Raw genomic sequence first — 22957 nt, 5'->3', positions numbered from 1 at the left:
AGGTGAGGACACACAAGATTTCTTTCCCAGGTATGGATGGCATTTCCCTTTGGCTTTTAGCTGTCCTTGGCTTGCACCAATCAAGGCACAATTGCACCGACTTTGGGGACACTCCATGGGTGTTCCAGGCCAACCCTGGGGCAGCGGGAAGCCGGGCCTGAAAAGGGAGGTGTGGAGGGAGGAGGCCCACTGCCATTCTTGGTATGGTTCTCTCTCCAGGAGCAGAGCTGCATCTGGCCTTGCTCTGGGCAGCTTATAAGGCCTGGTGTGAGTTTTGTTTATGCAAGTGCAGCATAAAAGGAACAAATCCGCCAGCACTGGGGTTGTTGCCACTCGAGTCCTTTTGCATACATTTTTCAAATGATAATTCACTCTACCCAACCCCCTTCCCCACCCCCCAAGGCCGATTTATTGAAAAAAACACCTTATATGGTAATATTGCTAACACACCGTCAGCTGGCCTTTTTAGGGACTCTGTTTAAAGAAGATCCGCCTCTGGGGTTTTATATTGCTCTGGTATTTCTGCCAAAGACACACCAGCCCTCAGTCACTGGGAGAAGGACCTCTCATACCCTCGGTGAGTACTGTACAGCTTCTGCTGTCTCTTCCTTTCTGGGGCTGCCTGGCCCCCTGGGTGTGGAAGGAGCCTCCAGATTGGCCTGGCTTCTATGACGCCGGCCCAGGTCACACGTCAAGGCCCTCGGTGGGCAGTGGTGCCTGCAAGCACACTGCTGTCCTCCAGGCAAAGGCATTTCTGGCTCGGGGGCATCCTGGGCAGAGGCAGCCTGGAACTGTGCTCCCTGCCTTCCTAACTGGATGGTAGGTGGCATGTAACACCTGCGGTCTCTACTCACCTTGCTCACCAGGGCCAGCACAGATCTACTCCCTCGGGTCTTTAGTCCTTAGTCGTGGCTCAGAATGTCTGGGAGGCTGTTTGAGGGGAGCATATGCTTTTCAGAAAAATGGCTTCTTCTCAGAGTATTTGAATCAAATCCAATGGTGTCCCGGTGTCTGTGCGATGTCTGTCCTGAATGGGAGTGCATTTCCTTCAGTCCCCCTGTGGCTCCCACTGTCCTCTGATTCATGCTTGACTGAGATGAATGGAGAATTTTCTCATTCCCTGAAGGCTCCAGGGTCGCTGGGAGATACAGAACGTCGGGCGGGCAGCAGGGAGGCAAGTGCCCCTTGGCATCATGAGGTTTTGGGGGGGAGGAACGTAGGAACCATGTAATTCATTCTATGAGGAGCACACTGAGGCCTAGAGAAGTTAAGCAAATTGTCCAAAAGATTCACACCCAGCTGTGAAACCACCTGCCGATGCCATTGTCCATCCCTCCCCACAAACACTCTCACAGACATATGCGCACAAATAATTAACAGGAAAATGAGACCAAGGGGCTGTTTCCCCTTTGGTGGCCAGAGTCTGCTAACATCTCTTCACTTCGCAGGCTGGTGCAGTGGTGCAGGCCTTGGAGGCAGACTGCTGGCTCCCAAAGTTACTGAGGGACCTCAATTTCCTCACCTGTAAAATGGGAGGAATAGTAATACTGTCTACTTGGCAGTTGTGTGTAAGGATTGAATGAGATAGTACATGTTATAAAGTGCTCAGTCAGCGCTCTCAGGGCCTGGCGTCCAGTGTGCCAACTTTAAGAATCACCTGGCGGACTAGTTAAAACACTGCTCTTCACCCCAGCCCAGATTCTGATTCAGAGGTTGGGGTGGGGCCTGCTAATTTACATTCCTAATAAGCTCCCAGGCTGCTGGTCTGGGACGTTATTTTGCATAGGGAGGTTCTAAGCCCTTGCTTTTATTATTCAAACGGGTTAGCCGTTGGGCTGAAAAGAGAGCTTCCTGTGATGGAGATCAATGGATGATGGAGAAACGGTCATGAGCAGAGAGATTCTACAAGCCAGACCTGGGGAACCAAGATGGGCAGTATGACATTGAGTATGACCTCGAGGCAAGATTTCTTTCCTCCTTCCCTTTGTTCATTCCACCAACATTTATTGAGCACTTAGGTGCCAGACACTGTCCCTGTCCCTTAGGGACTCCTTATGGGGTCTAGCCACGAATTACAAGCAAGCAGCTGAGGAGGCTTTAGAATGTCTCCTGCCAGAGCCATTCCAGGAGAGCCTGGCTCCACAGTAAAACCCTTCTTCCCAGGGCAGCGCGGGCCTGCAGGCTCCTCTCCAGACTGACAGCCCTAACCCTGCCCTCAGCCCCCTCCCTTCTCATTTGGTTCTGCCTTCAAAACAGCTGGTTTAAATCCACCTAAAGTGCAGCAGAATGGCATTGTTGACAGCTTTAAGTTGCTGGATGGCTTGTCTCAGCCGCTGGGAAACAAAGTCTAACACTCCTTCTGTGTGAAGGGAACTCAGCGGGAGACAAAAGCCTTCACTGAAAAGCCAGACAGGCTTGAACTATCAATCACACTAGAGAGGGATGCTGAGGGGACCCTGGAGGGAGACAGTCCCAGAGGGGCAGCTTTGCCTCTTGGCCACCTTGTAGCTTGCAATGTTGCTTTCCCCTCAAGGTGGACCACCTGCTAGAACAGGGAAGCATAACTGTCCCTGTGTGGTTCCAAATCAGGCCATGGTGACCAAGCTGTCATAAGACTGGACGGTGGGGACTTGGGGATCCCAGGGGCAGAACAAATCAGATCTGGGACGGGGCCACTCAGGTGGTGGGATTGTCATCCAACATTACTGAGCGCCTACTATCTGCTAAACACCAAGATGGGTACGGGGGCTGTAACGTAAATCTAGATGCCGTGGTGGCGTCAGAGCGCTCAGAGGCTCAGAGAAAGAAAAGAACACAGACCCTTTTGTTTAAGAGCTTTTGCTGCCAACAGCTCTAGAGAGACACAGAGGCAGAAGCAAAAACACCAAACATGGAGAAGTTATGCCAGTTTCACCAAGGTGGTGAGGAAGGTGCAGGCTCAGTCCGCACCTGCCCTGGGCTGGCGCCAGCCCTGCCTCTTCCTGGCCGAGACCTTGGCTAAGTTCTTTCACTTCTCTGAGGTTTGATTTCCAAATCTGTAAACGGAAATAAGAATATCTTCCCTCAAGGCTTTTGTGAGGATTAAACAGATAATATGTGTGAAGAACCCTCAATTTTTTTAAATTAAAAATATTTTTTTACCAAAAATGGAAACACAGAACATACTGCTGTGTTTCACCTAACAAAGCAGCTCGTGCTTTTTCCATTGTATTAAATATTCTGCTCACTCCATGGTATGGAGGTTTCTGGCAATTAATTTACAAGCTAATTTATTTATTATTTAATAGCTTTTTTTTACATTACAGTTGTTTTTGATTTTGGTTATTTTAAACAAGGCTGCGAGAAATTGGCTCTTGGCCAAATCTTTGCACTCTCCCATGAGTGTTTCCCAAGGATAAATATTCCTAGAGGTGCCTTTGTGGAGTCAAAGGATATTTACATTTTATATCAAAAGATATATACAGTCATGTACCACATAATGATGTTTCAGTCAACAACAGACCGCATATATGACAGTGGTCCCATAAGATTAGGACCATAGAGCCTAGGTGGGTAGTGGGCTATACCATCTAGTTTTGGGTAAGTACACTGTGATGTTCACATAACAGAATCACCTAATGATGCCTTCCTCAGAACGTATCCTCATCATTAAGACATACGTGACTGTACACTATACACAAAAGGTAAACAAACACACACACACACACACACACATACACACATATACATTTTAAGGCTTTCAATTAGAAATTTTCTAATTCCCCTTCCAAAAAGTAGTTCAGTTTGACATATGTCGGTGGTGAATGTGAGCCCACCTCCCCCACACCTTTTCCAGCAAGGGTGGAATCGGGCACAGGACTCCTGCCAGAGGTGGGGTTAGCTTTTGTCCTGGCCACAGCACCCTGCTGACTCCAGGTCCTGCTCACAGATGCTGAACAAGAGCTTTCGCAGTGTGGTTATTTAGACGCACATGCAGAACTTCATATTTATCCCATTAAATTTAATCTTATTGGATTCAGCTTATTTTCTCTGCTGTCTGAGATCTTCTTGGATGTTGATTCTTCCATCCAACGTACTTAATATTTCTCTCTCCCCCAGCTCTGTTTTATCTGGAAATTTGATCAGCGTGTGCTCTATATTTTCATCCAACTCACTTATAAAAATGTCACATGAGAAGGCTCCACCAAGAGTGGAGCCCTGAGGCATTCTGCTGCCTCCAGGTTGACCTTGACCCATCAATTAATACCTTTCAGCGACAGCAACTCAGGCAGCTATGCCTAATTGATTTATTGTTCAGCCCACATAGCTTTATCAATAGGGATATCACTGGAGACCTTGGCAGATGCCAAGATCAAGTTAAGCTCAATGTCTTCCACCTTCTCCTGCGTTCTCAGTCCAGTGATCCTGGGGAAAAACGAAGAGCTGTTATTCTGACAACGTTTTTTCTTGGTAAACCATTACCAATGATAAGAAATCACTGCCTCTTTAATAATGTTTTCTTTAATAATGCCTTCTGGAAACCTGCCTAACTTGCACATCAAGATTCTCTGAGGTTTTAGAAATCTGTCTTCTTTCCCTTTCTGAACATCAGAATGACATTTGCCCATTTCCAGTCTGCTGACATCTCTCCACTTCTCCCTTCTTCCCAGATGGTAGGAGGTTGAGGATCTTCTCTGCAACCTAGAAACTGTTCAGACCCAGAGACGATATTGTTTTCAGCAGCTAGGTGCTTTCCTTCAGCCTCCATGTCATCTCAGACCTTGATTTCCTCTTACCGATGTTTGTTCTGAAAATCTTCTCCTTGACATCCATTGATTCATTCACTCGTTCATTTTGACAAAAATTTAAGAGCCCGCTTTGTGAGGGATATTGCGTTAGGCACATTGAAGAATAGCCTGGGCATAAAACAGACCCAGCTCCTGCCTTTGCAGAGCGACGGATGATGCGGGATCTGCAGAGTTGACCATTGCTTGGGAAAGTTCAAGGTGCTGTAGGGTGCACTGAGACTGGTGTCCAGAGACGCCTCATGGGAATGCAGTGTCGACACAGGACTGACAGGTGACAGTGGCAAACAGGTCGGGGGAAGCGTGTTCCAGGCCTTACGTCAAAAGGTCCAGAAGGGAGAAGAGATGACACAGTTTAGAAAATAAGAAGAAACTCCATACAGCCTGAGTGAGAAGGCCAAGAAGGGGCAAGAGGGAAGATGAGCCTGGAGACGCAGGCAGGGGCTAGACCCTCTTGAGCCCTGTGGGCCGAGTTAGAGAGCGGGAACTTGATCTCCGTGGCTGGGGGAGTGGGTCATGAGGATCAACAGGGGCAGAAGCAGAACTAGACACGAAATCATAGTGGGCCTCTCCCCTAGCGTGCACCCTGCTTTGAACATAATAGGGAAGGGCATCCTTTTAGCCTTAAAAATTTTGTTCATAAGCTTCTGCTAGTCTCTCCCTAGCCTTTCTGACCTCGCATTCACAGGCCCGTGGCTCTGTGTCCTCTTTGCTTTGGTGTTGGTTTTCGCTGTCCGTCTTCAGCATAAGGCCATTGAGGGGCCAAGGTCACAGGTTTCAGCAGCACCTATCTCCTTCCCCTGCTGTGGTCGCACATTCTGAACGAAGCTTCCGTGGGCCTTCCTCCTCCGCAGCCACCTTCTCGTCCCACACCTCGTGCCTCTCTTCTCCAGACTCCTGAAAGTCGGCCTTCCCAACCTCTCAGCTAGGACTTTTCCCACTTCCACTTTATCCCACCTGGGGCTTCCCAGGCTGCGAGGCAACCTGCTCACCACCTCCTGAGCTGCTGTTGCTTCTCCTTTACCACCGTGTGCCAAGAATGCGTCAGATGTTGTCTTTTAACCAAAAAGAAAGAAAACCTGCAACAGACATTGGAAAAATCCATTCCCTTATCACTTTGCAGCCATCCCAATTCAGATACCAGCCTTGGCGGGGGCTTCTCTGTTTCCTCCGTCTGAAGCGACAGGACGCATTGAGTCCAACCCATCGTGAATTCTCTTCCTTTCCTCTCTCCTCTTAGGCTGCGCCTACCTCCTCAAGGTGCTTCTACCCTTCGGATTGTACATTTCACCAATAACTACCGCAACTTTGTTTCCTTAATATGTTATGTTATTGATTTTAATTTTAAACCCTACGTGAATACAGTCTCCTCGTAAAAATTTAAAACATAACAGCTATAACCCGACACTTCCTCTCCCAGTCCCATTCCCATCTCCAGAGGTAGTTACTATGATTAGTCTTAGACTTTTTTCTAGAACATTTTGCTATTGTTCACATCCACTAATGGAAAAGTTATGGAAAATAATTGATATTGGTTTTTTTGCTTTAAAAAGAACTCACACAAATGGTTTTATGCTCTACATTCTATTCCGCAACTTGCTTTGTTCACTCAGTGGCATGGTTTAGAAACGTATCCGTGTTAGTCCATATAGATCTGCCTGGCTCTGCTCTTAACTTTAGGACAGTATCCCCTAATCTGGAGCTTTGGGTAGTTCCAAATTGTGTGTTTGTGTGTTCCTCTAGGTAGAGAATGACATTTTTCCTACATCCTTGCCAACACCTATCATAAAACTTTGAATCTTAACACCATGATGGGTGAAAATGGCCTTATTTCATTTGCATTTTCTTGATAACGAGTGAGCCTGAGCATCTTTCCATATAGTTCTTGGGTATTTGTAGTTCCTTTTCTGTCAATTATCTTTTCTTTCTTTTTTTTTTTTTTAAAGATTAGCACCTAAGCTAACATCTGTTGCCAATCTTCTTTTTTTTGTTTTTAATCTTCTTCTGCTTCCCAAAGTCCCCCAGTACATAGTTGTATATTCTAGTTGTGAGTGCCTCTGGTTGTGCTATGTGGGATGCCACCTCAACACAGCCTGATGAGCAGTGCCATGTCCGCGCCCAGTATCTGAACCAGTGAAACCCTGGGCCACCGAAGTGAAGCACATGAACTTAACCACTCAGCCACAGGGCCGTCCACTCAATTATCTCTTCATAGCCTTTGTTCTTCTTTGGGGCTGTTTATTTCTCTCTTATTGATTTGTAAACGTTCTTTATATATAGTAAATAATAATCCTTTGTTATGTTATGGATTTTTTCAACTCCCTTCTTGACCTTCAAGTCTTTTAGAGATTCTTTCCATTGGATTAAAGCTTTAGAGCTATTTCAGGTTTTTAAGAGGCAAGTGAATTAATTTGCTAGGACTGCCATAACAAAGTACCACAGACTGGTACTTAAAGAACAGAAATTTATTTGTCACCGTTCTGGAGGCTAGAAGTCCAAGATCAAGGTGTCAGCGGGGTTGGTTTCTTCTGAGACCTCTCTCCTCGGCTTGTAGCTGGCTGTCTTTGCTGTGTCTGACATGGTCTTCCCTCTGTGAATGTCTGCGTCCTAATTTCCTCTTCTTATAGAGGTACCCATCCTATTAAGTTAGTCATATTGGACACCAGTCACGTTGGATTAATGACCTCATTTTACCTTAATTGCCTCTCTAAAGAGCCTATCCCCAAACACAGCCACATTCTGAGGTACTGGGAGTTAGGACTCCAGCATGGGAATTAAGGGGGACACAATTCAGCCTCTAACAGCAGGTAGAAGAAAGAAGCTCAACTCCCACAGAGTGGGAGGCTGGGTCCACACCTAGTCCTTCCTGGAACTGGACCCTGGTTGCCCACGGGGTGGGGCCCCAAAACCAAGAAGACTGGCTCCAACATGATGTTGACAAGTGGGTAACGTTCTCTCCTCCCCCAACCCCAAGGTGCTCCAGCCCCTGGTTTACTCGGCCACACTCACCATGTGTGAAGAGGAGACCACTGCGCTTGTGTGTGACAATGGCTCTGGCCTGTGCAAGGCTGGCTTTGCAGGAGATGACGCCCCCCGGGCTGTCTTCCCCTCCATCGTGGGCCGCCCTCGCCACCAGGTGTGTGCTCATTTGGACCCAAGTCTTTGAGCTACTAGGAGTAAGTGCTGCATTGTGAAGACTATGCTGGGCTGTGTGTGCATGCGTGTGTGTGAATATGAACGTGTGCGTGTGTGAATATGCGCGTGTATGTGTTGGGGGTGGAGGAATCTCTTCTGAGTTAGTAAATAGAAATACTCAAGACCAAAACCAACATCTATCAGGCCCGAAATGATAGTATTGTGTCTGGCTTAAGTCTTTGGGGTTGTGAGGTGTGGAAGAAAACTTTTTGAAATATATGTAATCAAACAAGCCCCTTGCCTTTAAGAAATTTACACTCCATGAAGATATACACACAGCTAACTTGAAGTCACAGGCTGAAATAGAGGCTAAATATTACCCCAGGGGAGCACAAAGGAGGGAGAGATTAAATCTGAAGGGAGGGACTAGGGAAGAGAGAGACTCTATAGAAAAGGGGATAACTGAGAATGAGGTGGGTCTCAGCAGGTGGAGAGAAGAGAGGGAGCAAAGGCTCTCAGAGGAGGGCAAGTACAAGTCCTGTGTGTGTGTGTGTGTGTGTGTAAAGTAAGCGAAGGGGAAGAAGTGCATGGATGGGCTTTGTTCTCTCTCAGAAAATTACATAGTCTTAGGAAAGAGAAGAGAGACAAGTCCACAAGAAATCTTCCACCTTCCCTTCCATCCCTGCCACGTTCATCAGTATCTGCCCCCATCCTTGTCTCCTGCTGTCCTAGTTCCAGGGGAAAAAGGATGTCTTTCCTATCTTCATCCTTCCTCAGAGACCCTGTAATGCCTGGATCCCTCTGAGGGGAGCCCTCAGCCAATTCATATCTCTCTCCTCTTTTGCGTTGCAGGGTGTAATGGTGGGAATGGGCCAGAAAGACAGCTATGTGGGGGATGAGGCTCAGAGCAAGCGAGGAATCCTAACTCTCAAATACCCCATTGAACACGGCATCATCACCAACTGGGACGACATGGAGAAGGTATCCGTGGACGCCCCCTTTAAAGTGCTCATTTTAATGATAATACATCATCAGGACCCTGTCATCCCACAGGCTACTGTGCCCTGTCAACTCTTCCTCTAAAATGTTTCTCACATCCTTCCTTACTTCCTGTCCATTCCATGGCCATTCTCCAGCCTAGGCTGCCAACATCTCTTGGTTATTGCAATGGCCTCCTGTCTGATTTCTTTGTCTCCTGCCTCACTTACCCAATTAATTCTCTATGCTGCTGCAAAGCTTATCTTTCTAAAAACAGATCAGGTCCTCCACTCACCTCCTGAGGAATCTTCAGTAGCTCCTCACTAACCAACAATAGGTTCCTAACTTTCTTTGGCATCTGGGGACCTGGTCATGCCTGACTCCCAGCTTCATCCTTTCACGCAGCTTTCACTCCAGCCCAGTGCTTATTCCATCTTTAAAATGCTGATGCTGCCTTGAGAGAGGCAAATAGACTTCTCTCCCTTTTATTTTCCCTGTCATGACTTCAGATATGTGCACTGATGCTATATTATGATGATGATTCTCTAATGAAAATTTTAGGTAGGAATGTCTAGGGGTTTCTAAAACCTTTTTTTTCTGCATAAGAAAATGCAAGGAGGGGGTTCAATTTTTAAATGATAATTGTGATAAACAAAATCATGTGTGCAAAATGCTAATAGAGTCTTTCTAATATTCTTTTGATAAATTCTGCTGACAGTTGTCTGAGAGTTCTCGTTTCTGCAGTGACTGCCTCCTGAAATGTAATAGAGAGCTAATTGAGCAGACTGCCCCTGGGAATAGAGACTGTAGATTTGAAATCTATAACGCATACAGACTTTTCTCTAAATCCTCGGTTGAGTCACTCTGGATGTGAGATAAATAGATAAAATACAATAGCTTCCACTTCACTCAGCGGAGCAGTTAAGAGCACACACGCTGGAGTCAGTGGCAAGGAGACCTGGGCTCCATCCTTCCCTATAAGCCCCAGTTTCCTCATTTGTGGAGGTAAAAATACTTTCTTCATTAGATGGCTTTGGAGATTGAATTCGGTAAATACTTAGTGTAATCCCAAGGCATGGACCATACTTAATGCTCCATAAACAGCATATATCATTCATATATATCTAACAAAACGTAAGTTGAAAACACGATAGACAAAATTTTTTTTTCACAGTAGTAATATGTGAACTTCTTAAAGAAACCCCTAAAAATATGTTCTGGGCTTTAAAAGGAAAACTGAATGACTAAAGCTGTCAGATCTTCTAAAATTAATTAGTAGGTTCATGGCCATTCCAATAGAAATCTCACAATTTTTAAAATTGTATTCATTTAAGGTGTACCACATGGTGATCTGATACATATGTGCATTGTGTAACAGTCACCGCATTCAAGCTGATTAAGGTATCTATCACCTCACATAGTTACCTTTTGTTTTTTTCTTGTAGTGAAACCACTTAGGAACTACCCTCTTGCAAATTCCAAGTATACAGTACACTATTGTCACCTATAGTCACCACCCTATACATTAATCTCCAGAATTTATTCATCCTGGATAACTAACACTTTGTACCCCTTGACCAACATCTCCCCACTTCCCCCTCCCCCCAGCCCCTGGTAAGTACCATTCTTCAGCTACTTCTATGAGTTTGGCTTAAAAAAATCAGTTTTTAATTATGCAAAGTAATCATAAAGTATGTTTGGAGAAATAAATAAGGCAAAAATTATGAAAACAAAATGAATAACAAAAATTATAAGAGGAGATTTGCCATATCCAAATATTAAAATATAGAGTTATAAAAATTAAAACAATTTGGTATCAGCACAAAAGCAAAGAGGAAATATATGATAAATGAAACTTCCAACACCATAAGAGAGAAAAGGATTATTCAACGAATTATTCCGGGACAACTAAGTAAATAACTAATTTGGGGGCTTGGGAATCTTTGTTTATTGCCCTTATCTCATACTGTTTTCACTAGGCACATATCAATTGGATAGAAAAGTTAAATATAAAAATCCAAATAATAAAAAAACACAATATAGTAAGTGTGAGTATTTATCAAATTTCTGGTGAAAAAAGTCAGAGAAAAAGAATGACAAATTTGACTTCATAGAGGTCATAACTTCCAGCATGTGAAAAATCAAATTTAAAAGGCAAATGACAAGCTTCAAAAAAAATTCGCAAGTGCAGTGAAGGATTAATATAAACAGCAACACAAACTGATAATTAAAAACATCCGGTCTCCCCCAGACAAACAAAGGCCATGAATAGATAATTTGCCAAACAGAAATTATAAAAAGTCGCCAGTCTGAAAAAGTTTAAACTCATTTGAAACAAATTTAAAAATTCAAAGTAAACCAACTAGGTATTATTTTACCTATCAAATTATTTCATATTTTAAGAGTGAGAACACTGAACGCAAGTAAGGTGAGGTAGAACAGACCTTTCTTGTCCTGGAGTAAAGAGTAATTTAGTCTTTAATGGTAACAGAAATCAACGTCTTCCAATTGCTCTGCGCTTTAGCTCAGTAATTCCACTTTTAGCCTTCTTTTCTTTGGGAAACATCCTGAATAAAAAGAGAAAATGTTGGGGGCCGGCCCGGTGGTGCAGTGGTTAAGTGCACACGTTCCGCTTCGGCAGCCCAGGGTTCGCCGGTTCAGATCCCAGGTGTGGACATAGCACCACTTGGCACAAAATGCTATCGCAGGCATCCCACATATAGAGGAAGATGGGCATGGATGTTAGCTCAGCCCCAGTCTTCCTCAGCAAAAGGAGGAGGATTGCCAGCAGATGTTAAAAAAAGAGAAAATATAATATGCACAAAAATAGCTACCATAGAATTATTTATAAATGAAAATTGAAGATACCTGAATAGTAATGTGATTAAATATGTGATGGAACATAAGGAAATGTTGTGTAAGTATTAAAAATGAATGTTTGTTCAATTTACTAAAAATAAATATTTACTATGAAAAAGGAAATTACATTAACTGAAAAGTGGCAGGAAACAAATTTCAACATAAAAGTACAATAATAATATAATAACAAATAAATAAAAGCATATGAAATAAATAAACGCTAATAATAATAAATTTGAAAATACATAAAGGTGAAAGATTAAGAAAAAGAAAAAACCCAAAATATTAACTGTTTATTATTAGGTGATAGAAATATGGGAGATTTTTATTCCTCTGAAAAATATTTTTTCTAGTTTAAAAATGATCAATATCTTTAATTTTTAAAGTATTTTATAAAAACTCCAAAAGAATGAAATAAAATGCAGTGCAGATGCTTGGGCCAACACCCAGAAATTCTGACTCCTGGGCTGGGACGCAGCCTGGGGACTGCACCGGTAACAATTCTCGAGGGTGGCTCTGGGACAAGCCGTCTGGGGCCCACATCTGAAGAAACACTGGTGTCACCTCATTAAGCCTAATTGCCATCTCCTTCCCGCTCCTGTGAAACTTTCACAGTCCAGGGCTTCTGCCCGTGCCGTTTCTGCTGCCTCAGATGCCCTTTGAAGCCTCTGGAGACCCTCCTTTGTCTTCAGTGCCTGCTCAAATCCCCCAGAAAATGAACTGCTCCTGCTGCTTCTTTCATCTAAAAAGTGGATATGTCTTTGTATTTTGTCATTTTGCCTGTCTTTCTCCCCTCCAGACTTTGAAACTAACATCTAGGAGCCATGTCTGATTCACATCAACCCTCATCACATTTAGCACCATCGGAGCACAATGCCGGGGTCCGTAAATATATGGGTACAATGGAATCAAATGACCCTCCGCCCCATCTCTGGGGAAATCAAAGCTCTATGTCTCTGCCACTCTTTGCTGAATCCCTCTGAAATAAAGACTCCTGTTTGGTCATCCCACGTCACTGAAGAGGGAACTGGACACAGAAGGAATAAATAAGTTCCTCCAAAGCACTGGTTCTCCACCGGGGCAATTTTGCCTCCCAGGGGACATTTGGCAATGTCTGGAGATATTTTTGCTTGTTATAGCTGGAGAGGTGCTACTGACATCTACGGGGTAGAGGCCAGGGATGCTGCTAAACATCCTATAATGCACAGCACAGCCCCCCACAGCAAAGAATTATCCAACCTACAATGTCAAAGTGCGAGGTTGACAAACTCCACTCTAAAGCATCAGCCTGGTGAACAGTAAACTGAAAGTTCAATGTATCTGTCACGTTCCCAGCAGGAGACAGTACATGCTCAGCTGGGGTTTTGAAATTAACTTAAGGAAGGACTACTTGCAGAGGTGCAAACAGGGTTAAGGCAACCAGAAAGGGATGTTGAGGCACCCAAATACTAGCAACAGAGGGACGCTCTCACACCCCTAAGGCTGAAACTGGGAAGGGAGGAGGGGCAGTGTCACTAGCGCTCAGAGAGAGCCAAAGCCCTGGAAGAAAAGGAATATAACCCCTCCGTCTGGGGCCCTGTTGAAAAGGAATATAACCTCTACATGTCAATCAGAAATTCCCAAGGCTGACAGGTCTCCCTCTCCAGATCCAGCCAATCTTGTGAACATTGTGCCACACTCCCCCAGCATGAACATGTCAACTGGAATTTACCAGACCAATGGGAATCTCCTGGGCTCATTTGACTTTTGTCTCGACCAGATCTGGCACCACTCCTTCTACAATGAGCTGCGGGTAGCACCTGAGGAACACCCCACTCTGCTCACGGAGGCCCCCCTAAATCCCAAGGCCAACAGGGAGAAGATGACTCAGGTAAGAGGCCAAGAAGACTTGAGCACTGGCACAACAGTGCAACATGGATGCTAGGCCAGATTTTTCTCCCATTCAGGTATCAATGCAACAGAATTTTTTGAGGCCCCGCTATGTGTGTAGTCCATGCCAGGCCTTACAGAAGGTGGGAGTGGGGAGTAGGGCACAGCCCCTGCCCTTAATAAGATTACAAACCATCCTGTGGGCCAAGAGGTGCTGTCAATGTTGCCAATCTTTTATTCTGCATTGTCCTTTCAGATTATGTTTGAAACCTTCAATGTCCCTGCCATGTATGTCGCCATTCAAGCTGTGCTCTCCCTCTATGCTTCTGGCCGCACAACAGGTGAGCAGCCCTGTAGTCCTTTCCCTTTCTGACTTCAGGGGGAGGTAAGGAGAAGCTGGGCTCCTGCAGAGTCTCCTGCTCAGAAGAATCAAATGGACAGCCCACGTCCAGGGAAAATCTCGCTTAGGGATAACAGAAGGGAATGCCCACATAGAATGCACGTGCAAGTCTAGCCAGTACAGCTGGAAAGAGTTTACATGAACAAACCATGACTAGTATATCCAGCAAGGGCCATTTCCCTCACAGTAGTCAGTCCGTGAGTTTATACACACTTTGCAACAATATTGGAATGTTGCTGCTCATGAAGCCTCAACGGCAGAAACTGTGATGGTGGATGTATAAGTATGTGGCCGTGGTATAGAAAGGTGTTCAGAGAAACAGAGGGAATTTCAAAATAAAGTGATTTTTAAAATTTTTTTTTAAAGATTTTATTTTTCCTTTTTCTCCCCAAAGCCCCCTGGTACGTAGTTGTGTATTTTTAATTGTGGGTCCTTCTAGTTGTGGCACGTGGGATGCCGCCTCAGCATGGCTCGATGAGCAGTGCCATCAGGATGAGCACGCCCAGAATTTGAACCAGCGAAACCCTGGGCCGTCAAAGTGGAGTGCGCGAACCCAACCACTTGGCCACCGGGCCGGCCCCTAAAGTGATTTTTAGTAGGGACTTGACAGCTTCCATGAACATAGTTCAAACATTCAATCATTCTTGTATTCATTGATTTACCTAGTCATCCATTCATTCATCAGATATTTTCCATTACTCCCTACCACATGCCACACACTGCACCAGGCCATGGTCACACTGACAAACAAGATTGACCCTGCCATTATGGAACTAACAGTCTAGTAGGGGAGAGACAAAAGTAAAAGAGAGTTTCACTGCAGGTGACAAGGACACTATGGGGAAATCTGGGGTGTATACAGTTTTGTATCCTGCACTTTGCACTTGATTTTATGTTGTAAACATCAAATTTAATAGCCGCATGGTAGTCATTTACTTATTAATTTATATAAATTATTAATATAAATTGTTAATAATTTACTTACTTATCATTTCTATATTGCTTGACCTTTAGGTTGCCTCCAATTTTTATTTTTCATTATAAAATACGCTGAGATCAACATCCTTGTACAAGAGTAAGCTACAGGTCTCTGGATGTTTATTTTGCATCCGGCCCTTACTGAACCATCTTGTTAGCTCTAATCACTCCTCAGTTGATTCTCTTGGGTCTTCCACGTACACAACCACATCATCTGCAAATAATGACATCTGCTTCCCTTTGATAATAATACCCCATTTCTATTTTCTGTCTTATTGCATTGGCTAGAATGTTCGGAACAATATTAAATAATAACAATACAATAACAATATTAGTGTTTCCCCATCAATTATGATGTGGTCATTGGATCGAGAGAGATTTCTCATCATGTTGAGAAAGCTTATTTCCCTTCATTGTTTACTAAAAATTTCATTGGTAGAGAATGTCAACTTTTTTCAAATTGGCTGGTTTTTATAGTCCTTTCAAGATTTAACGTTCTAAATGCATGTGCATATGTGTTAGTTTGATGCCTGAAGGATGTGTCCCACTTAAAGAATGTGCAGTCTAGATGCAAATTGACAAGTGTGCATTATTGTGAAAGTGTTTCAAGAAATACAAGAGAAGGAGACATTTTACTTGCTTCCAAAAGCCTACATCTCATTTGGGAGAATAAACTGATGTACACAAAAACCAACGTATACAAAAAATATTATGATTCTCACGGTGGGTGAAATTTCTTAGCTGCTGAAGAAAAATATGGTAGTTGAAGACCATTTGGTAACTCATCCCAGAAAGAGACAGATGAAAGACAAGAAAAGTTTTCATAGGTCCTATCCGCTCTGTCCATAGGCATTGTCCTGGATTCTGGGGACGGCGTCACCCACAATGTCCCCATCTATGAGGGCTATGCACTGCCCCACGCCATCATGCGCCTTGACCTGGCTGGCCGCGACCTCACAGACTACCTCATGAAGATCCTCACAGAGAGAGGCTATTCCTTTGTGACCACAGGTATCAGCCCCTTTCCTGATTCTGACTTGAGCTCAAAACCAAATCTGATCTAGGACCAGAAATTCTCAAGACTGATGAGAAGTCTGTGGCCCCATGTCCTCAGACTCTCTTGGGGTAGACAAGGAAGCCTTAGGCTGGGGCTGGACCTCTAGACAAGACCAGATGGTCAAGGCAGCCTTATTTAAAGAGGAAGGTTCTCAACTGACACCCCAGGGAGGGGGACAAGGCTGAGTTCTACTTACCCTAAACAGCATTCGGCTGAGCCCTCCTTTAAATGCCCCAGGGACCTGCTACATCTGCCCACGTCCACACCAGGATCAGAGCTAGTTTTTACAGGGCTGAATGGTAATAAAAATCTAGTGATGCATTTCATTTCCTAAGGGCATTTATGGTTTGTCTCAGGACACATGGAATAAATAAGGTCTGAATTTCTAAGGGGAAGGTGTCATGCCTCAATGACCCACCGGGGCAAGAGGAGTTTTTAGGTAAGGACATTCCTAGATTCTGTAACATATAACATATAAGCCTACATCTAGACTGGAAATGTATCCTGCAAGGCCCTCAGCAAGGCCTGAGCTTTGTCAAGGCAGAGTGAAGGCGGCAAGGAGAAGAGCCCGTACAAAGTTTTGCTTGGAAATCAAGCTTTTATACTCCCACTTTAGAAAGAGGAATGAAAACATTGACATTCATCCTAAGACTGAAGCCGGAGTAGAAATAAGGAGGTTTTCATGGTGGTCAAAATGGGAAAACCAAATTAACAGAACTAAGGATTGACTTTCTGTCATTTCTACTCCTTCCAGCTGAGCGAGAAATCGTGCGAGACATCAAGGAGAAGCTATGCTATGTGGCCCTGGATTTTGAGAATGAGATGGCCACAGCTGCCTCCTCTTCCTCCCTGGAGAAGAGCTATGAGCTGCCAGATGGGCAGGTCATCACCATTGGCAATGAGCGCTTCCGCTGCCCCGAGACCCTCTTCCAGCCTTCCTTCATTGGTGAGCTGCTTCCCGTGGTCCCTGTCAATCGGGAGGGTGGGGCATGGGGGTGGGTGGTGAGGGATGGAAAGAGAAACACCGGGAGTCATGCACACTTTGTTTATTGTTTACAAATAGCCCATCTTTTCCCAGGAAGGGTCAAAAATTTATAAACAATACAAATAGATAAAATCTAATTTTAAATAAAAGGGTAAGGAAAATCAAGACAAAGAAAAAGCAGGACAAGGAATATAAGATGGAACTGAAAATGAAGTTAGCATACAAAAGACTTCTTGGATCACTCAACATTTAGGTCAGGGGGGCTGAAACCTATAGTAGTAAAGAGGATGGGTTTGGGGGTCAGACCTAGTTTAAAGTCTTGATTCTTCCCCCATAAGCCCTGTCACAGTGGACACGTTACCTTCTTCAAACCTCATTGTTCTCATCTATAAAATGGAAATAATGATAGTATCTACTAGATAGGGTTACAACAAGGATTAAATAGGATAATATCTCATACGACAACTACTTTCTTGAGGAATGTATAAGAAAAGATGGGCTTGCAAGCAAATGTCGGTATACAGGGTAGTGGTAAATAGCAAATTAACTGGACAGAGTGCTATAAGCCTAAGAAATCATTTAAGGCTCCTTAGAGAAGGTGAACATATGAACAGAACCCTGAAGAAGGAGTATCATTTTATGGTATCTGGGGACAGAATGAGTACAGAGCGGGGCATGGCAGGCAAGGCAGATGGAATGGTATGTGCAAAGGTGTGGAGGTGTGTGAAAGGTCATATTCTCTTTGGGACACAATGGGAAAGTTCTGTGTGTAGGTGTGTGTGTGTTTGCACACAGGGGAAATTGGCGAGTTGCTCAACCACAAAAAAAGCATGAGGGTTAATCATATCAGCAGTGGAGATCCCCTGGAAGTTTTCAGGTAGCAGTGTAGCAAGGTCAGGTTTGTATTTTAGGAAGATTCCTCTCTCTACGTTGTGGAATTTATATCATGTGGAAAAAAGACTAGAGGTGGGGGAGCCCAGGTAGGTGGGCATGAGCTGTTTTGGCATGCAGGGCCTTTCACTGTGGAAGATCTTGGTGCCAGGCTAAGGCAGCTACATATCAACCTGTAGGCAATGGGGAACTGTCAAAGATGATATGAGGATGTCCATACAATGAAATATTATTTGGCGACAAAAGAGAATGCAGTACTGACACATGCTATAACATGGATGAATATGCTTGCAAACATTATGCTAAGTGAAAGGAGCCAGACACAAAAAGCCACCTATTGTATGATTACATTTATATGGAATGTCCAGAACAGGCAAATCTATAGAGACAGAAAGTAAATTAGTGGTTGCCTGGGGCTGGGGAAGCGGTGATGGGAAAAAGTGGGAGTGTCTTCTAATTGGTACGGTGTTTCTTCTTGGGGTGTTAAAAATGTTCTAAAATTAGATTATGGAGATGGTTGCACAACTCTGTGAATATACCAGAAAGTACTGAACTGTAGACTTTAAAAGGGTGAATATTATGGTAGATGAATTATATCTCCATAAAGCTGTGGGGAAAAAAAGATGATATGATGAAAGTGTTGCTTCAGAGACATACCTCAGGCAACAGTATGAAAGATAGACTAGAACAGGTGAAACTAAAGGCAAGGCAAAGACCCGTCAGAAGATCTGATCTTGCAATCCATTTGGGAGGTAATTAGGGGCCTGAACTAGGGTAGGTGCAACCACAGAAGGAGCATTGAGGAGCTGGAGGTGTGGGTATTTATGAAGCAGCGGGTGTTGACTGTGGTCTCCACTAGGCATGGAGTCTGCTGGAATTCATGAAACAACCTACAATTCCATCATGAAGTGTGACATCGACATCCGTAAGGACTTATACGCCAACAATGTCCTCTCCGGGGGTACCACCATGTACCCTGGCATTGCTGACAGGATGCAGAAGGAGATCACAGCCCTGGCGCCCAGCACCATGAAGATCAAGGTGGGTCTTGCCCCAGTTTTTCTCCATCCTGTTCTTTGTACAAAGACCTGTCTACTTGAGAGATGCTCAGAGTCAGGCTACCAGGCGAGTAGCTTGGTGATCTCCTGGGTTCAGCATCATCCTGGTCTGGGAGAGTTATATCATCTCGTGGGGTTATGTTCCTTGGGCACTGATGGGCTGGACATACGTTTAGCATGGGCTCTCAAACGTAATCACATGGACTCTATACAGGGATGGGGTGAAAGAATTTGGGATGAAGAGAATATTGAGGAGTTTGGGGAGGAAATCAGAAGGAGGGAAATAAAGGAGAAGAAAAGAATGAGACAATGCTACAGCATCTTTAAACTTTAAAAAGGGCTTGGGTGTTACCCCAGAGGAGGGTGAAATTTCCAAAGAGGGAATGTTTGGCCATGGGGCAGGCTGCTGGTTCAAACTCACAGGGACATTTCTTGAGTCCTGGACAACCTCTGATCTGCCCTCTTGGCTGGGCCACAGCCTCCCCATGCTGCTTCTCAGCAGGGCTTCTCACCTCAGAGGCTTCGGAGAATGGCAGCCCACCTGTCTTGCTGCTTCTCCCCAGCCTCTGGTCCCCAAGCAATAATACAGACCATATAAGAGCTTCTAAGGACTTTGTTGCTAGCAGGTTTAGAAAAAGAGTTAGGCATAGAACAGAGAGAACAAATAGGTTGAAAGTTACAAAGTCTCACAATAAAGTTGGTCTCTGGGGGCAGGTCTGATCTGAGGACGTGTATTCTCTATGTCAGTACTCTAAGAACCTGCTTCGCAAAGGAAGGTTGCCCCAGGCCTTTCCCCTGCCTAGCAGATGGTGCTCAGCACAGGGAAGGAGAGTGGGCCCCCAGGAAATAGGTGCAAACTTGTGGGCCCTTCTCCTCACCCAGAGCCACTGGAGTAGCCATGTTTACTGAGGCCTACCTTATGAGGGCATTATGCCAGGCCTGGGGCAGGGGTTTTTTTACCAGGACCACGTGTAGCCTAGCCTCACCCCCAGGTTCCAGTTCAGTAGGTCTACACCTACATTGATAATGAACACCAGTGATTTGATGCACATCCCAATTTGTGATCTACTGCCCTGAGTTTAGCAACATGTGTTGGCCTTCAAGGAGTTTAGGTGTAATTAGTAGACACAACCAATGGAAGGGCAAGACAAGAGGAGGGGAAAGGGCACTCCAGGCAGGGGAACTAGAGTGAGAAAATGTGCCCAGGGGTACGTGTGCATGTACGAACACCCCAGTCAAATTAGACAGCAAGGTTTGTGAAGAGGAATTGAAGGAGATGAGGCAAGCCTTAAGGATATGGAAGAAGAGATGTGGGGTGGAGGTGGGCCTGAGATTTAGGACCTCCATCCCAAGATAAGCCAGAGTTTTCTCACAATTAAAACTTCCCAGCAATAAAATCTGTCACCTTTTTAGTGGCTGTGCTGGTCCTTGAGGCATCTATCCAAGGAGTGTCTGGGTGACTTTTGTCTGCATGAATAATAAGATAACTTCTAAAGAAGCTTCTGTTCTGCAATCCCATGATTTCTGCAATTTAGGAAATATGTAGAGAGATTCTAAGGAGATAAAAAAAAATTTAGTGTCTAGTTTGGTCTAGCACTAAAATTCTTAGACTCTTCAGAAACTTGGAAATGAGTTGACGAGTCACAGTCCTTCTGCATCCACTTTTAGGTGGAGCTCAAAGTTCTTTGATGTGACAATCTATTTCTAAATGCTAAGCTGAGGACTCCCAGTAGCAAGAATGAACAACGTATGTATGAATTTGAGCACATCTCAGATACAAGTGGCTGTTGACACGTGAAGCTCAAGACAGGCCCTGAGCAGACTGGCTTAGACTTAGGAATGGAGGAAGCCCGGCCCGATCTGCCCATGTATGCAAACTAAAGGCAGGAGCAGAACAGCGCTCCCCCTACAGATGTATGTATTGGTCAGTTATCCATGAGCAGCAAGCCGCTATGAAATCTCAGGGTAGATAATAAGTATTTATTGCTCGTGCATCTGCAAGTCAGCTCATCTAGGTCAGGCTTAGCTAGGCAGCGCTACAGGTCCAGCCAGCTCAGGTCAGGTCCACATCTCTCAGTAAGGGGTCCAGGCTGAAGGGCCAGCAGCTCCTCAAGGGGAGGTCTTCACAAGAAGATGGCAGAGGCACAAGAGAGCATGCCCTACTGCATGCCTGAAGCACATTCCAAGGCCCTATTTGTGTCCTATCCACTGACATCACATTAGTCAAAGCAAATACAGGGTCCAGCCCAAAGTCACAGGGTGGAACATGCACTCTTCCCACGGAGGGGCAGGGGATAGGAGGAGGGAGAGTAAAAATTTGAACAATAATCTAATCTACCCCAAGATTTCCACTGTTCGTTTCTGACCATGAAGGCTGTCCTTCTCCGGGGCAGCCTGCAGTGTGGTAAGATGATTCCTGGACCACCTTCCCTAGTCCTTGGGGACTCATCATGGTTTGCAACACTTGCTCTTTGCAGATTATTGCTCCCCCAGAGCGGAAGTACTCAGTCTGGATCGGAGGCTCCATCCTGGCCTCTCTCTCCACCTTCCAGCAGATGTGGATCAGCAAGCCAGAGTATGACGAGGCCGGGCCCTCCATTGTCCACAGGAAGTGCTTCTAGACTCAGAAGAGATTCTCTGGGGACCTCCTTGAGACTACCCTATTACCAGTCATGAAACATTAAAACCTACAAGCCTTACTTCTCTGTGTGGGGCTCATTTATTTCCTGGGCTGTGTCTCACATGCGGTGCTAAGGGCTTTTCACGCATTCTTTCCTTCTTTTCTTTTTTTTGAGGAAGATTAGCCCTGAGCTAACTACTGCCAATCCTCCTCTTTTTGCTGAGGAAGACTAGCCCCGAGCCAACATCCATGCCCATCTTCCTCTACCCCATACGTGGGACGCCTACCACAGCATGGCTTTTGCCAAGTGGTGGCACGTCGCACCCGGGATCCGAACTGGTGAACCCTGGGCTGCTGAGAAGCAGAATGCACAAACCTAACTGCTGCGCCACTGGGCTGGCCCCTCACACGTTATTTCTAATTCACACAATGACCCTGTGAAGTAGGTACTATTATCATCCCCATGTTACACATGAGGCAACTGAAGCTCAGAGAAGTTAAGGACTTGCTGAAGATCACACAGAACCAAGATTAAAATCCAAGTGTATCTGACTCTAAAGCTAGGACTCCTACTATACCACCTTGTTTCCTTTTCCTTGACCATGAGTAAGAATGAGGGCTAGAGGATTCTTGTGAGGGCTAAGAAATAAGGGCTTCCAGAGATGTAAGGGCAATACATAGAACAGCAACAGGAGAAACACAGCCTTACAGGATGTGAGTTATGAGTGGTTCAAACACAGCGTTGTTTGAACTTAGGTGAAGGAAGTTCATAGTGGGCTTAAAATCTCTCTGAGGTCCTTTGTCCTTGAGGATTAGGTTATATTTTGCCCCAAAACTAATCAAAAAAGGAGCAGCACCCTTAAGAAGGATATTTTCTCTCCTTCCCTCTGCATCTCCCCCTCTCCCCTTCTATTTCTTCTTTTCTTTCTCTCCCTCTCTGTCATGATTTGCTCCCCACTCCCTGTCCTTGGTTAATTCTGTTTAATTTCACAAGTATTTACTAACTTTTTGGCATCTAGAATTGCTGGGTAAGGCCCCATGGGATTTAGGTACCCCACAAAAGTGCTTCCTGACCCTCCAGGTCTCACTGCATAAAGGGGGAGACAGACACATACCTACGAGACAATGATTTGAGGTGAAACAGAAGCCCTCACAAAGTACTATGAGAAAATAAGGCACAATAGTGATAGTAACATTTATTGAGCGCTTACAAGATCCTAGGCACTAGATTAAGAGCTTTACATGGATTTCCTCATTTAATCTTCACCACAACACTATGGGTCAGGTACGAGTATCATTCCCATTTTATAGCTAGCTTACTAGTTAACTTGATCACCCAGCTA

At 44.8% G+C, this 22957-nt stretch overlaps 1 protein-coding gene across 4 annotated transcripts; it reads left to right on the top strand.

Moving 5' to 3' along the window:
- The first annotated feature begins 345 nt into the window (after nt 1–345).
- ACTG2 (actin gamma 2, smooth muscle) lies at nt 346–21693 on the top strand. Of its 4 annotated transcripts, none has more exons than XM_008533670.2 (9): nt 346–577; nt 7759–7920; nt 8772–8900; nt 13516–13626; nt 13882–13966; nt 15853–16014; nt 16815–17006; nt 18796–18977; nt 21472–21693. In XM_008533670.2, exons 2-9 carry the CDS (start codon nt 7795–7797, stop codon nt 21613–21615), a joined length of 1131 nt encoding a protein of 376 aa, XP_008531892.1. In that variant the 5' UTR covers nt 346–577; nt 7759–7794; the 3' UTR covers nt 21616–21693. The 4 variants fall into 4 exon arrangements, with proteins under 4 accessions (XP_008531892.1, XP_070429883.1, XP_070429884.1 ...); XM_070573782.1 differs by having other exon boundaries at nt 442–577; nt 7759–7960; XM_070573783.1 differs by lacking the exon at nt 346–577 and adding an exon at nt 4931–5058.
- The last annotated feature ends 1264 nt before the right edge of the window (nt 21694–22957 follow it).

Source organism: Equus przewalskii, chromosome 14 (genome assembly GCF_037783145.1).
Source record: "Equus przewalskii isolate Varuska chromosome 14, EquPr2, whole genome shotgun sequence".
In the NCBI taxonomy this organism is placed as follows: domain Eukaryota; kingdom Metazoa; phylum Chordata; class Mammalia; order Perissodactyla; family Equidae; genus Equus; species Equus przewalskii.
Note: the sequence above shows the minus strand (reverse complement) of the source record. Positions and strands in the feature narration are given on the sequence as shown.

What these genes read in the sequence shown, in the direction of transcription:
- ACTG2 (XM_070573781.1), top strand. Translation starts at nt 5,027, where the DNA reads ATGGGAATGCAGTGTCGACACAGGACTGACAG. An exon ending in ACAGGGAGAAGATGACTCAG is followed by an intron (nt 13,627 to 13,881) that starts GTAAGAGGCCAA and finishes TTGTCCTTTCAG; the next exon opens with ATTATGTTTGAAACCTTCAA. An exon ending in CTTCCAGCCTTCCTTCATTG is followed by an intron (nt 17,007 to 18,795) that starts GTGAGCTGCTTC and finishes GGTCTCCACTAG; the next exon opens with GCATGGAGTCTGCTGGAATT.